The sequence below is a fragment of the Serpula lacrymans genome (assembly GCF_000218685.1).
Source record: "Serpula lacrymans var. lacrymans S7.9 unplaced genomic scaffold SERLAscaffold_10, whole genome shotgun sequence".
NCBI lineage: Eukaryota > Fungi > Basidiomycota > Agaricomycetes > Boletales > Serpulaceae > Serpula > Serpula lacrymans.
The window spans coordinates 650,613-663,778 of NW_006763299.1; the positions used below are offsets into that span (position 1 = coordinate 650,613).

The 13,166-nt window shown below is 46.7% G+C and overlaps 4 protein-coding genes across 4 annotated transcripts; 3 read left to right on the top strand and 1 right to left on the bottom strand.

Annotated features, from left to right (window-relative positions):
* Positions 1-967: 967 nt before the first annotated feature.
* On the bottom strand, positions 968-3,611 carry SERLADRAFT_357185 (uncharacterized protein; the record flags this gene model as incomplete). The annotated part of the gene is made up of 12 exons (XM_007320749.1): positions 968-1,544; positions 1,597-1,714; positions 1,771-2,128; positions 2,187-2,519; positions 2,581-2,722; positions 2,781-2,927; positions 2,984-3,001; positions 3,054-3,135; positions 3,190-3,207; positions 3,267-3,356; positions 3,405-3,503; positions 3,552-3,611. The coding sequence occupies 12 exons, from the start codon at positions 3,562-3,564 to the stop codon at positions 1,193-1,195; spliced, it is 1,770 nt and encodes a 589-aa protein (XP_007320811.1).
* Positions 3,612-3,865: 254 nt separating this feature from the next.
* SERLADRAFT_440291 (uncharacterized protein) lies at positions 3,866-8,313 on the top strand (the record flags this gene model as incomplete). The annotated part of the gene is made up of 8 exons (XM_007320750.1): positions 3,866-4,464; positions 4,522-5,232; positions 5,282-5,355; positions 5,414-5,832; positions 5,915-6,028; positions 6,077-6,160; positions 6,210-7,562; positions 7,621-8,313. The coding sequence occupies 8 exons, from the start codon at positions 3,866-3,868 to the stop codon at positions 8,311-8,313; spliced, it is 4,047 nt and encodes a 1,348-aa protein (XP_007320812.1).
* Positions 8,314-8,749: 436 nt separating this feature from the next.
* Positions 8,750-11,131, top strand: SERLADRAFT_440292 (uncharacterized protein; the record flags this gene model as incomplete). Its single annotated transcript, XM_007320751.1, has 8 exons — positions 8,750-8,949; positions 9,003-9,096; positions 9,154-9,342; positions 9,399-9,534; positions 9,588-10,507; positions 10,558-10,694; positions 10,745-10,888; positions 10,945-11,131. 8 exons carry the CDS (start codon positions 8,750-8,752, stop codon positions 11,129-11,131), a joined length of 2,007 nt encoding a protein of 668 aa, XP_007320813.1.
* Positions 11,132-11,304: 173 nt separating this feature from the next.
* SERLADRAFT_472853 (uncharacterized protein) lies at positions 11,305-12,934 on the top strand (the record flags this gene model as incomplete). Its single annotated transcript, XM_007320752.1, has 6 exons — positions 11,305-11,387; positions 11,445-11,708; positions 11,775-11,970; positions 12,025-12,092; positions 12,177-12,503; positions 12,525-12,934. 6 exons carry the CDS (start codon positions 11,333-11,335, stop codon positions 12,857-12,859), a joined length of 1,245 nt encoding a protein of 414 aa, XP_007320814.1.
* Positions 12,935-13,166: the final 232 nt, after the last annotated feature.

The window sequence follows — 13,166 nt, forward strand, 5'->3', positions numbered from 1 at the left end:
AAGGACTGCGGTTGGCTGACGTTGAAGTTTGAAAATGGTGCTGGATCTTGCTTATCGCAAAGACTCGATGAGAGTGATGCACTATACCAAGGTAGTCATCGTCCTGGAGTGTTCGCTCGAGTTCTTAAAAACCTCACGTTAGCCACGTTCATACCTTAAGATGAAGATGTCCATATGGTTGCTCGGATGTGCAAAGGGGGTTAACACCTCTTTGAAGTATACGGAAACGCCAAATTCAGAAGTAGCTCTGATATTCGAAGGACATTGTCATTTTCTATCAGACGGTCTGTTGCGGACGTATCTTCGAATTCGACGGATATGCATGAGAGGCCTTACTAGGTGAAAGCAAGTGCATATAGAGCGATTTTGTTTCTGTGATGCGGGTGATCAGTATTTCGTGTTAATGATCGTGAAAGGAAGGTAAAAGCACATATACGCCACCGTTAACGCGTGCACCGTGACTGAGCTGAGTGATTTGTACATCCATAAGCCAATTTAAGCATTTTCTCTTCGAGGAAGAAAAAGGAAGAAGAAACTGTCGTTTTACTACCCTTGACAGCGTTGGATATGATATCTTCAAGTGACTGGGCTGGACCCGGAATTTTCTTTAGTTACCAGACCTGATCATGAGCAGATGAAGGATATACAGCTGAGACGACTTGGAGCGAAGCTATGAACACACAGGTTTTGTGAAATAACGAAGTCACGAATTTGTCACCTGCGTATTCGATCGATCGATCGTGGTAGTACTCTCTAGCAGAGGCCACTGAGTCTACAGAAAGCCATAAAATATGATCACTAGCCCATGCTGGGCTTATTGTGATGTGCCCTAGATCTGACGTGTCGCCAAGTAAGAGTCGCTGGGAGTTACGATGGGGGATGAAGTTAAGAAACAGACTATCTCGTTGAATATGAGTGGATTGATTTTTGTAACTTGAGTCGCCTTCAGACTGGTGGAAAATTCAGTCGCATCACGAAACAAAGTCCTCGGATATGGAACAAAGAAAAATACACGCTAAAGGTACGCCATACATTCGCCATGATGAGAATTATCGTACATACACAGAAGCACTGCCAAGCTATTTCATCCATGATCCATACAACCAGAAATTTGCTTTTCTTTTGAAACTAGCCACAAACCTCTTCATTCCAAGACCAAACCTTTACCTTAATTACATGCTCGAGTCCATACTCACGCAACCAACGCTTCCAGGACGACTTTTACTCCCCAAGCACCAGGATCAGGTACATGTTCCGCTTTGAGGCGCTCGCCTTCGACATATGCACTGCGTCCTGCCTTTGCTTCTACATCTCGCGTATGCTCTGCCGCGCTACCCGCCAATCGCACTGCGCTGGCCGCTCCTTTCGGTAATGCTTCCACAAACGCAGCAAGTGGATCAACAAGTGTACGGGAGGGTGGGCGAGCGCGAGTGTAAGTATAGAGAGTCTGGAGAGACGACGAGAGTGCAGTGGAATAGACTTCAAGAGTTGCCAGAGGCGATTTAGAAATCTCAAGGTTGCGCGCAAGCGCAGAGAAAAAGATGCTATGAAATGATAGGTCAGTCGAAGGTCATGGAAGAAATGAATCGCACGCACGAGTACAACGCCCCGCTCGTTCCTCCCATGGCTTCTTCCGCAACTCGGGCAACAGTAATGGCACTGCCAACGACATCGTCCCCAGTAACAGTACCATTAGCCAGTTCCTTCAGGACAGCTGAGAAAAGACGGATGAGCCAATGATTTGATGAAGAAAGTGCCAATTATATGAACCTGAAGCCCCGGCCTTGAGGGTCAGTCCACAGTCACCATCACCGGCAATGCTATCCATTCTGGTGATGTCAGGCTCAGCAGTAATGAGTGCCTGGCAGGCTCTCTGGACTGCTGCGTTGAAGAGTCCTACATCTGGAGCTTTCAGGTGAGCTGTGCGGCCTGTTGTATCCGTAGGAGAAGCTTCAACAGTTTGAGAGGTAGTACGGGAAGGAGTAGATTTGGACGACCACTTCCAACCAGGTGCATTTGTATCATCATCCAACAGGGAAAGTATGAGGTCAGACGAAATATTTGTATGATCATGAGAACCTGGCAGGAGAAGCAGGGTGATCGAAAACCCGGGCATATTGAGGCTGGTCTGCAAATTATATGCGGTCAGAGTGATTGAACTTGAAAGTGATGAAAAAGTGAATCACCATAAAACTACCTGAAAGTACACGCTGAATCGAGATACCCTTTTCGTCGAGGGAGAGTCGCGCTGCACGCGTAATAGCACCGAGCTCCAGCTCACTAAGACCCCCTAGGTTATTAACGAGCAGAACGACACTGTCTTTGCCCTTTCCTTGGTATGGCAGGAATGAACGCTCCGGATCGGTAGTTGAGATAATCATCTCAAGAAGACTTGGGACGAGTTCCTTCAAAGGAGGGACCGGTGAAACGCGTCTGTAGCCACTTTCGTTGTGAATTCCAAGGCCGATCTCAATTTCTTGAGCTCCAAGGTGGGTATCAGGCACTCCAGTCCCCGGTACCTGTCAGCTTCTTTCAGACGCCTCATACGAGGGGCACGACAGCGAATAGGAAAATGCGCACATGACAATGTTCCAAGCCTACGCCAATGGTCCCCAGTCGTGATGACACCCATTGAGCGACGTTGTAGACTTCGTTAAGAGACCCTCCTCGGTGTGCAAGGGCTCCTGCGACCTTGTAAACTAGACATGTGCCAGCTAGCCCTCTATAGTTACACATTATATACTTGTTAAGATATTAATTGGATAAATTTTGTGACTGACCGTTGGCCGACGATACTGCCTTGCGTTTTGCCCACAGCAACGTCGTCGCCCACGATGACAAATTTTACATTGTCTGATTTTTCAGGGTGACTAGCAGCATAGTGTTCTTTAGCCAGCCCAAAGTTGAGGATGTCTCCTGTGTAATTCCTTGAAAATTCTCTCGGTTGGTGCGCCGAATTAAATGAGAGGTGGCTGTTACTTACTTTACGATGATGACGGTCCTTCAAGTAAAGGTGAGAATTAGCACCATATCCGTACAGAAAGAATACTCACCCTTTGTCGTTGTCGACAAGGTCAATGCCACGTTTAACTTGATTGGAACTAGGAGAAGCGAAAACATTTCCGCAAACGGCAGCTAAAATGCCAGATGGTCACGATATCTAAATACCCTGGAATGAATGGGATATACCAGTCAATATGCCTTCACCTGTTGGTTGAAAACGGTCAAATGATGCAAAAGACAAAAAGAATGACATTGTGACGTACCAACAAAGCCAGAGTGAGAAGGTTCGTGACCGGAACCTCCACCACAAAGAAGGGCAACCTTTGAACGATCGGGAAATGCAGCATAGACCACTAAAAGGTTGTTAATCGTGATTAGCAATAGAAAGTAACACCTATTACCTTTATTTGTGGCATCAAGAGCCAAATGGGGGTTCACAGCGCATAATCCTTCGAGTGACTCAACAACAAGAGATTCAGGTGAATTCAAGAAGTGTTTGCCTAGACACAGAGGTTAATTGGTTGTTTCCTTGCCCAAATGCTACATACTTTGCACAACCATGGTGAGTGTGGGGAGGAAAGACACATGTGAAGTCGAAGATGTGTCCTGCTGAATAGAAATACGAGGCCATTCTTCTGTTCCAAGTTGTTTTCGGCGCGGGTGATGATCAAGTGACCTGTAACCCCTAGCGTCCGTCACACGACCCCCAAACCATCACGCACAAAGGCGTTGCGGCGTGACTTTGTCACAAAGAAATAAAGAAAAAAGCCACTGTGGCACACACGTATGCTTGTAATATTTTTATGAAATCTAGCCGGCCTGTGGTTTTCATTTTTTACTTCCTTTTCATTCTGTCCATGTCATGCATAGTCTTCCATCTCCAGCAGTATCACTTTCTCTAGCAGCCTCAAACGATACACAGACAAGTCGCAAAAGACAGCGCTCACACTCTATGGAGTCCGATACTTCTTCCTCTTCCGTCAAACGATCTGCTTCTGAAGGTCCTGCAAGTGGCAATGGCCTCCCATCGCCCGAGAGCCCAGCCCTCTCCACTCCCGTAATATCTCACCAGGCTTCCGATATCGATGAATACATGGCAGAACAAGGTGAAAGCGACTCTTTCGATACAACCACTCCGAACCTCCCTGCTTCCTCTCAGACCCACAACTACGCCATGATCAATATGTCTCCTTTGGACAAAGTCGCCTTTATCAAGCAGCAGCGTGGGAGATCTATGGTTATTGGCGAGACTTGGTATCTCATAGCTCGGCCATGGTACAAAAGGTGGTCGATAGCTTGCGAGGGTATAATTGACAAGGATGGTAAGGTGGAAGAAAAGGATCTGGGTCCAGTCGACAATACGCCTCTACTCGACAAAGATGGAAATGTCGTGTCATCTCTACTCGAAGGAGTGGACGTCGAGTTCGTTCCTCAACATGCCTGGGATGCACTTGTTACTTGGTTTGTAGAACATGTCGTGCCTATGGCTTAACAGTGTTTCACATCATCTAACAACAGGTACGGTGAACCAAGTCATTCGTTACCTCGCACAGTAATCGCGAGAGGGATTCTCCACGAACCCGTATTGGAGCTACGCCCCCCACGCCTCAAAGCTCTCCTACTGCAGGATACGCCATCTGAAAAGCCGATTGGCCCCCCGCATCCATACGTTACTATGTCTACTACTGGTTCGGTGAAGGAGCTCTCCACAGCTCTAGTCAAAGCCGTCTCAATTCGAACGAATGCTGCATATAGAATCTGGAAGGTCGAGCCGGGAGATTTTGATGGATTACAGTATCCCGCCGCGAAACTCGCCCAAGACGGAGCTGTGCTGCTAGATGATAATGATCAATCACTCGAAGATGCTTGTATTGAGCCCGATGATCCATTTGTCATTGAATTTCAAGAGAATGGTAACTGGATCGTCGACGCATCTCGCATACCTAAGTCCAATGCATCTTCTTCACTGGCAAGTCCGAACGGGGTGCCGCCACCTTTGTTTAGCTCCGATGACGATTTCTTTAGCCGTCTAGGGAATAAGCTACCTTCTGCACAAGCATCTCAGTCAACACCTAGTCCTGGAGCCTCGTCGTCTGTGAATGGGACCTCCATTAAGCCCGCTAAATCTCAATTCAATTCTGCAAAATCAGCTCTGTCAGCTCCGTTTCAGTCTTTAAAGAGCAGTAAGAAAGCTGTTCAAGATCCAGGCACTCTTGGATTGGGAAACATGTGAGATCATTGTTCATGATACTACGATTGTACTAACCTCTCCTTCAAGGGGGAACACATGCTTCATGAATTCAGCGCTTCAGTGTCTTGCGCATCTTGAGGAACTCACTGATTACTTTATATGTAAGTTTTTCATTGGGAGTCTTACACTTTATCTGCTTGACTAACCTTGCGTTCGCAGCTGGTGTATATCAGGATGAGTTAAATCCCGATAACCCACTCGGTATGCATGGAGCTATAGCTGAAGCTTTTGGTTCGCTCCTTCAGCGCATCTGGGCGACCAACTCGCCCTCTACTTCTTATTCTCCTCGCGAGTTCAAGCAGCAACTTCAACGTTTTGCACCTCAGTTCAGTGGATATCAACAGCACGATTCACAAGAGCTAGTTGCCTTTCTCCTTGATGGATTACATGAGGATCTAAATCGTGTTCTCAAGAAGCCCTACGTCGAGAAACCAGACTGGGAAGGGGGTGGAGATCTTGAACTGGCTCAACTCGCTCAAAAATCATGGGAAGGATATATGCAACGGAACGATAGTGTCATCGTGGATCTCTTTCAAGGACAATATCAAAGTACGTTGGTTTGTCCAGAATGCCAGAAGGTACGCGTATGAGTGGGACAAAGCTCATATTATCGAGTTTACGCAAGTGCACTATACTCATCACTATGTGATCGATCATTAGGTTTCCATTACTTTTGATCCGTTCATGTATCTTACGCTACCTCTCCCTGTCCAAAAGAAGTGGAGACACACGGTATTTTATGTGCCTTGGGACATCTCGAAGCCACATGTCAGGGTGAGTAATGCCTTGAGGTCAAGGGTTGCATGCACTGACTAACATTAGGTACCTGTTGAAATTGGACGTGATGCATCTTTCAAAGAACTGCGTATTTTACTTGGCCGATGGATGGGTACGAAACCTGAGAATGTAAGCTGTGTGTTGTCCTCCCTTTGACCATAGCTGACGTAGCCTATAGTTATTAACATTGGAAATATTTAGCAACCGATTCTACAGAATCTTGATGACAGCATTCTCTGCGGTGAAATGTCAGAACAACGATGTGATCGTTTGTTTCGAGCTTCGGTGCAATTCACGGCAAGGGCGTTCTTACAAGGCCCAAAATGACGATCCATTCATATTCCCTGTGATTTTGACCGACGTTCCACCCATACGGCCGGCGTACAACTACAACCGGGGCCCTACGATGTTTGGTTATCCGTTTATCGTAGTTATTGATCAGGAACAAGCGAAAAGTTTGGACGCCATATATGAAGCTGTGGTTCTCAGGCTTCAAAGGTGGACCGTTAATGCCAGAGACCTGTTCAAATGGCAAGTTGGCTCTTCTGCTTCTACCGAGCACATACCTATACATATCACGAGTATCCCTCCCATCGACAATCTGACTGAGATCACAGAGAACGGAGAAATTTTAGCCGTTGAAGAGCCTGCCATTGAGGAAGGAGACATTACTGATCAGAAGAATATCGTAATTCAGGAAGGTGATTTGGCCATGGATACGTCTGCAGACGACATTCCTCACATTGTGGGTCCTAAGAAGGACATATTCAACCTGCTTCTTCAAATCAACTACAAGGATTATGGAGCAGGTTTTGGTGCTTATGGATCTAGTAGCCAACGCAACGAATCCTGGGAGACCCGCATCGATAATGTCGAGGAAGGAACACCCCTATTGCGAGAGGGAGATGCCTTCTTTTGCGAATTCGACGAAAACATGAAGGCGTATTATTTTGGTGATGACCATTCTCGCTGGGAACATGCACGATGGGACCAGTGGGAAGAATTCACTCATCATGAATATACCGATGCGAAGCAGGCTGCCGCGGACCAAAAGCTCAAAGGGATATCACTTAACGACTGCTTGGCTGAATTCACGAAAGAAGAACAACTTGGCGAGGATGATTTGTGGTATTGTCCTCAATGCAAGAAACATCAGCAGGCTACTAAGAAGTTTGACTTGTGGAAAGCGCCTGACATTCTGGTCGTCCACTTGAAACGTTTCAGCAACAGCCGTGCCCTCAGAGACAAGATTGACACATTTGTCGATTTTCCCATCCAGGGGCTGCACTTGGAGCATATGATTGGCGAGCGGAAAATTGCGACGAAATTAGCTGAGAGCGGTGTGGACACAAGAGAGTTAGGGTTGGACGATCTAGATGAGCCTCTCACGTACGACCTGTTTGCTGTTGACGAGCATCTAGGAGGTCTTGGGGGAGGTCACTATCGAGCTTATGCTCTCAATCATATCACTGATAAGTGGTACCATTTTGATGATTCTTACGTGACACCAGCGCGCTCTACGGAAGCCGTGGTAAGTGTTGCTGTTTTTGAACCTGATGTTCCTAATTGCTGATATGGTTTGTCAACAGAATGCGAATGCATATCTCCTGTTCTACAGACGGCGTTCGAGTAAACCTCTGGGTGGGAAAAGCCATGAAAAGATACAACAAGCCACTGCTCAGAGTCCGAGTCCGAGTCCTGGTCTTGATTCGGTTTCTGTCCAGATGGACAATCGACTGCCCACTCCTCCCAGTGAATCTGGCCCTTCTAGCAAGGAGTCTCCGCTTAGACTGTCTAATTCAGGTTGGCTAACACCGCAATCAAAATCAAAATCATCTCCATCATCCTCACCTCCGCCCCTAGATGATATTGAGCCCCCAACGTTCGAAGAATCCGGATATGACGATATCTTACAAACTAGCCTCGATCCTCTTTCGGTGGCCTCCCATCAATTTGACTTCCCTGACCCATCCTATAAGACCTCTCCGACGTCATCAAATGAAGCGGAACTAGATGAAGACGACGAAGACGACGACCACGACAGCGATCGTACTTCACCTCATACTACATATCGCGGACGCAGCCCATCGCTGTCAGACACCCCGCTTGATGAGAGTCGTGAAAGAACCAGCTCACCAGATTGGCGCGATGACGGAAGTGATGTGTTATCAACTTCTTCCCCTGGGTCTAACATGAATCCATTTTCTGATGAGAACGAGCAACAGTACATCGCGCAGACGGACAAAGACTCGGACGATATTCCTTCATCGGTTGAACCATAGATGTACAGTTTATAATCCCATCGCATATTTTCTGCTCTGTACCATTTCTTTGCTATCGTTATAAATACAAATACAAATTGGCAGGACACATCTGCCATTGCTATCGATATATGTTGTGCTACAGTATTGGCAGCCTCATCCCCATGCTTGTGCAGAAGTAGTTATACGGAAGTTTTGATAATTATAAGGGAAGCCGCTCCCGCGTGCTCCGAGTCCCAGACTGAGTGTCAAGTTGTCACTAACACTCATAACAATTTCTCTGTAGCCTTGAACTCCCACTCCTTTCACCAAATTCCGACTGTGGATGCCACGGTGCCGTCGCGGCGCCCAACAGGCTCATTGGTGGCCAGGCTTTCACTGGCAGCATTTCGCCTTGCACCACTCATAAAACCATTTGCCTGCAGACTTTGCGTATACAGTTCTCGTCTGCCGGAACATGAGTAGGACCCCTGCAGCGTTACTGTATATGACCATATACAACCCCTCACTCCGTCCAGTTGGCCCCGTATCACCAGACGATGAGGATGCTGAGGAACAGGCACATATCTTATTCTACACCTCAAGAGAGCGTGCTGTTTCTCGTGACCGGATGCTCAGGCAAGTCGGATTGGCCAAGGCGCTAGTTAACTTCTCCGAGTATGTATGTATTCTCTCCGGCCTTGTAGAAAGCTCAAGTATTACGCACCCAGAATATTCAGTTCGACAGACTCGTGTCAGAATGTGCACTCTCAATCAAAGAGAATGGTCATGGTAAACCCAGAACCAGACTTTTGGATACATGCAGTAAGCAGCTCGATGAAAAGGAAGTAATACCTTTGTTAATTCAGTAGGTGTCTTCAGGCCGTCGAGTTAGCTCGAACTCCTCGTAAGCCAGTGGTAAATGTCAAGAACAAGGGGAAGGAGAAGGAGAAAGGAAAGGAGAAACAGAAGGCAGAAGCACAAGAGCATCAGATATATGATTATCACGACGGTTCCCTCCACGACCTTGTTCTGCGAGGACACATCCTACGCGGATACGAACTCTTCAAGGTGCGATGCGTACTTCGACCAATTCATCTGTGTTTGCTAATGGCCATGTCTACCAGCTTACGCATGGTTCTTTCACATCAATATTATCGTCTTTGGGGCAGGAAGCACTGGAGTTGCAACTTGAAAGGTTCTTTACTATGTGGGCATGGTCTTGGAATTTGGAAGAAGGCTATGATTTATCGACAGACCTTGGTATGTTTGCCAATATTATATTGATCTATTATCTGTTAAATATTATAACATAGGACTCCCCTTGCATCCATTGCATCGATCTTTCTTACCACTTGTTGACACTTTTTCTTCTCAGTTACCCGATCACATCGTCCCACTCATTCTGTGTCCACCATACTTGGCCCCTTCGAGTCGATTTACGCATTCAAACTTCCCTGAAGCGCTTTCCCGACATCTCCTGTCTCTTGTTCCACCCCTACCACCGAAATCAATTATCGACACAGGCTCTGAAGCACTACCACCTGGCGATGCTGGCCACGTCCCTGCGGCCAATCTCCAAAAAAATCCTCATCGCGAAGCATACACTAGTAGTGCTTTCCTTGGCATGCCGTCTGTGAATTTAAATTTAAATATGGATGTGCGGAAATGGAGTTGGCCTTTTAGTAAGGCTTCAAAGAAGCCTCTCGAAGTCGACTTGGAAGTGAAGGATAATGTTGAGAAGAGTGACAACCCTAGAATGGATCATTCAAGCGCTGGCGTGGACACCAGTGCGTTGCAAGATGCAATGTCTTCTGACAGCATCCATCTACCCCTCAAGGTTAAACATGACCCAATGGAGGGTGCTAGTGTAGTCCCCATAGAGTGTCAAGAGGTTTCGTCAGAGAAACCTATCGATCTACCAGCTTCTGCTCAGGACTACGTGGGCCTTCATGAAGATTATCAACACCAAATAGCCGCATCAGATTCTTTCAATGAAGTCGAATCACGGAGGACGTCACAGATATCGACTTACTTTGACGACGACCATCCCGAGTCTAATGATCCTGCTCTCTGCTCGCCCGAGTCTCAGGCGTCTACAATTGGTGCTCGTAATTCAGATTCTGCAAATCTCGCCCTTCTCGAACCAGCCCCTGAATTTCTAACTACGTCTATTTGCCTTGTAGACAGTCCGAATTCCTCGATCACTCATAGAAGAGAGGTGGCCTATTTGAGAGTACGTTTTTTTCTTCCTTCTTGCACGTTTAACATATGAACCTATTTTAGAGTGATGATTTTATCGTTGCTCTCATAAACAGTGGCTCGAGTAGCCAGGAGCTGCCTAACTTAGATGGTATTGGGAAAGAGGCCTCAGCCCTACTCATCGACATACAGAACGTTGTCGATGAAGATATTACGACCCGGTTTGTGCCCCGTTTTGCAAATGAAATCCGCTCATTGACAAAATTACCAGAGGGTCAGATTCACTGCCATCGGCCTCAAAAATATTGCAACCGAAGGATAAACACTTGGTTAGGTCGGGGAAATTCTTCACTGCAAGCCCCGGCTTTGAACTCAGATCGCACCATCTGTATCATGCTGGTCAACTACTAGAAAAGTGAGTGTTCGTGCTATGGAGTGTGACGGCTGGAGTACTGAGTAAAGTAACCGCAGAGACACCGAGATATCGGAAGTATTTTCGAGAGGTCAAAATCCTCAGCATTGGCATGTTATTAGAGGTATCTATTCTGAGGAGACATCAACAAGAGACGAAGAGATTTACCTTGAGGTGTCGCGGAAGGAGGCCAGCCTGGCTGACGTTGATAATGTTCTACAGAAGATAGCTAGACTAGAACGGTAGTGTGGCACGCACGGACACAACGGACACAATAATAATGCTTTCATTATTGTCGTTGATTTGTGATTTGTGTGGCAATATGCCCTGTCATTACTAAGAGGTGGCTGAGAAGCTTTGTTTATACATATTTGACGCAGCCGCATCTGTGGTCACATTTCACCTTGTCTAGAAAGATTATCCCCCCATTCTTTCACCACCATCACCATGGCTTCATCAACGTCAGAAGCAGCACTGAAACTGGAAATCGCTCGATTAACAGGTAAGCTTATTGTTTTCCGTTCAACCTGTCTATGGGCTAGTGACAATATTGTCTCAGGTGCCATCAACAACCACAAATCTAAGCACCAAGCCACAACATATTCGAGAGACTATCCCACCAAGTCTAGAAGTAACACATACATCAACCCGAACTACAAACCCCCAACAAACCCTAGTCACTTCAAGTCCTCTCAATTCACTCGGGCCCCAGCAACTAGTAAGCCACCTCCACCGCCGGCTCCCGGTCCTTCTCAAGCTAGGGAGGTTGTCATCGATGGCGTAGCTTTTCAGTCGTCTGGTCGTTCCCTCGTTCGCAAAGACTGTATGTCTCTTACATCTCACGCTACATGCGGATCTCCTCGTTTCTGTAATCATGTCTTTCCTCTAGTACCCAAACCAGCAACAGCGCCTCCCACGTCTGTTTCCTTTAAACCAGTATCACAACGTACGGACTACTCTAGAACCCAGGGCGGACACCTTATCCCTAGTGGCCGTGTCTACAAGCCTAAAGTCTCTTCGCGTGGCCGCCGTGGACGTACAATGAATCGCAATATGACGCTCAACAACAACCGAAGTTCTTATCAGTCCGTGTCGTCATCAAGTAGAAGTTGGGTTTTCAATCTGATATACATTCGCAGGTCTCGGCGATCCACAACTAAACGCTTAAAATGCCTAGACAAGCCCTGCCCTCGATTTACGACTACAGGTGCGTCGCCGCCCATAATATTCACGAATTTGTTCTAAACTATCCTGGTGATATCTATATCGATATTAATTCTGCCGTGAACAGGTGCTTGCAGTCGCGGGTTGACCTGTGTGTATCAACACGATGCAAACAAGATTGCTATCTGTTGGAATTTTCTCCAAGGTTGCTGTCCAAACGATGCAGCTTTCTGCAACCTATCACATGATCCAACACCGGAGCGCACACCACTTTGTGTTCACTTTGCCAACAATGGCCGGTGCACCAGAGACAAATGTCCATTCCCACACGTCCGTGTAGGTCCAAGGCAAGGTGTATGTCGCGACTTCGCTGTGCTTGGCTATTGTGATAAAGGCCTCGACTGCGATATGCAACACGTCAGGGAATGCCCCGATTTTGCTGAGAAGGGAACATGTTCCACCAAGGGATGCAAGCTCCCACATGTCATTCGTGCGAATCGCAAGCGCAAAGTAGTGCCTACGACAACTATGGCCATTACTGACCCCTCAGCTGTGGATGTTGCTAATGCAATTTCCTCAGCTGCTTCTAACGTTGGTGCAGTGTCTGACATTGTTCCAAGTTCTCAAAATGTTTCAGTCGAGGAAGCACAAGCTGGTGATGAGTATATTTCTCTTATGTTTAATGAAAGCGAAGATGATAGTGAAGACGATGAAGAAGAAGGTGAAAGTGACGAGGAAGATGATGACGACGATGATGACGAAGAGGGCAATGGCCCCAGCGAGAACGATCAGCATGTTGAATCCGAATAATTTGCTTCTGTATAATTTACCCTTAAACGCTTGGTTGTATTTTCCTTTTTTTTTGTAATGCAATGTATTGCTCTGAACCTCAGGCCTTAGGCTGCGTGATCCAGCAATTGAATAATCGGGTCTATCCTGTCACAAGTGAATCCTTTTCGTTCCGATATTATTTGATCCATGTAGCGTGTGCATGTCATGTTGGGAATTGACTTTGGTGACAGAGTCTGGACTGGTATAACAATACACTGTACAATCAATGCCTTGGTCAAAAGAAGAAAAATATATCTTGGGCCTGACCGGGAATTGAACCCGGGAC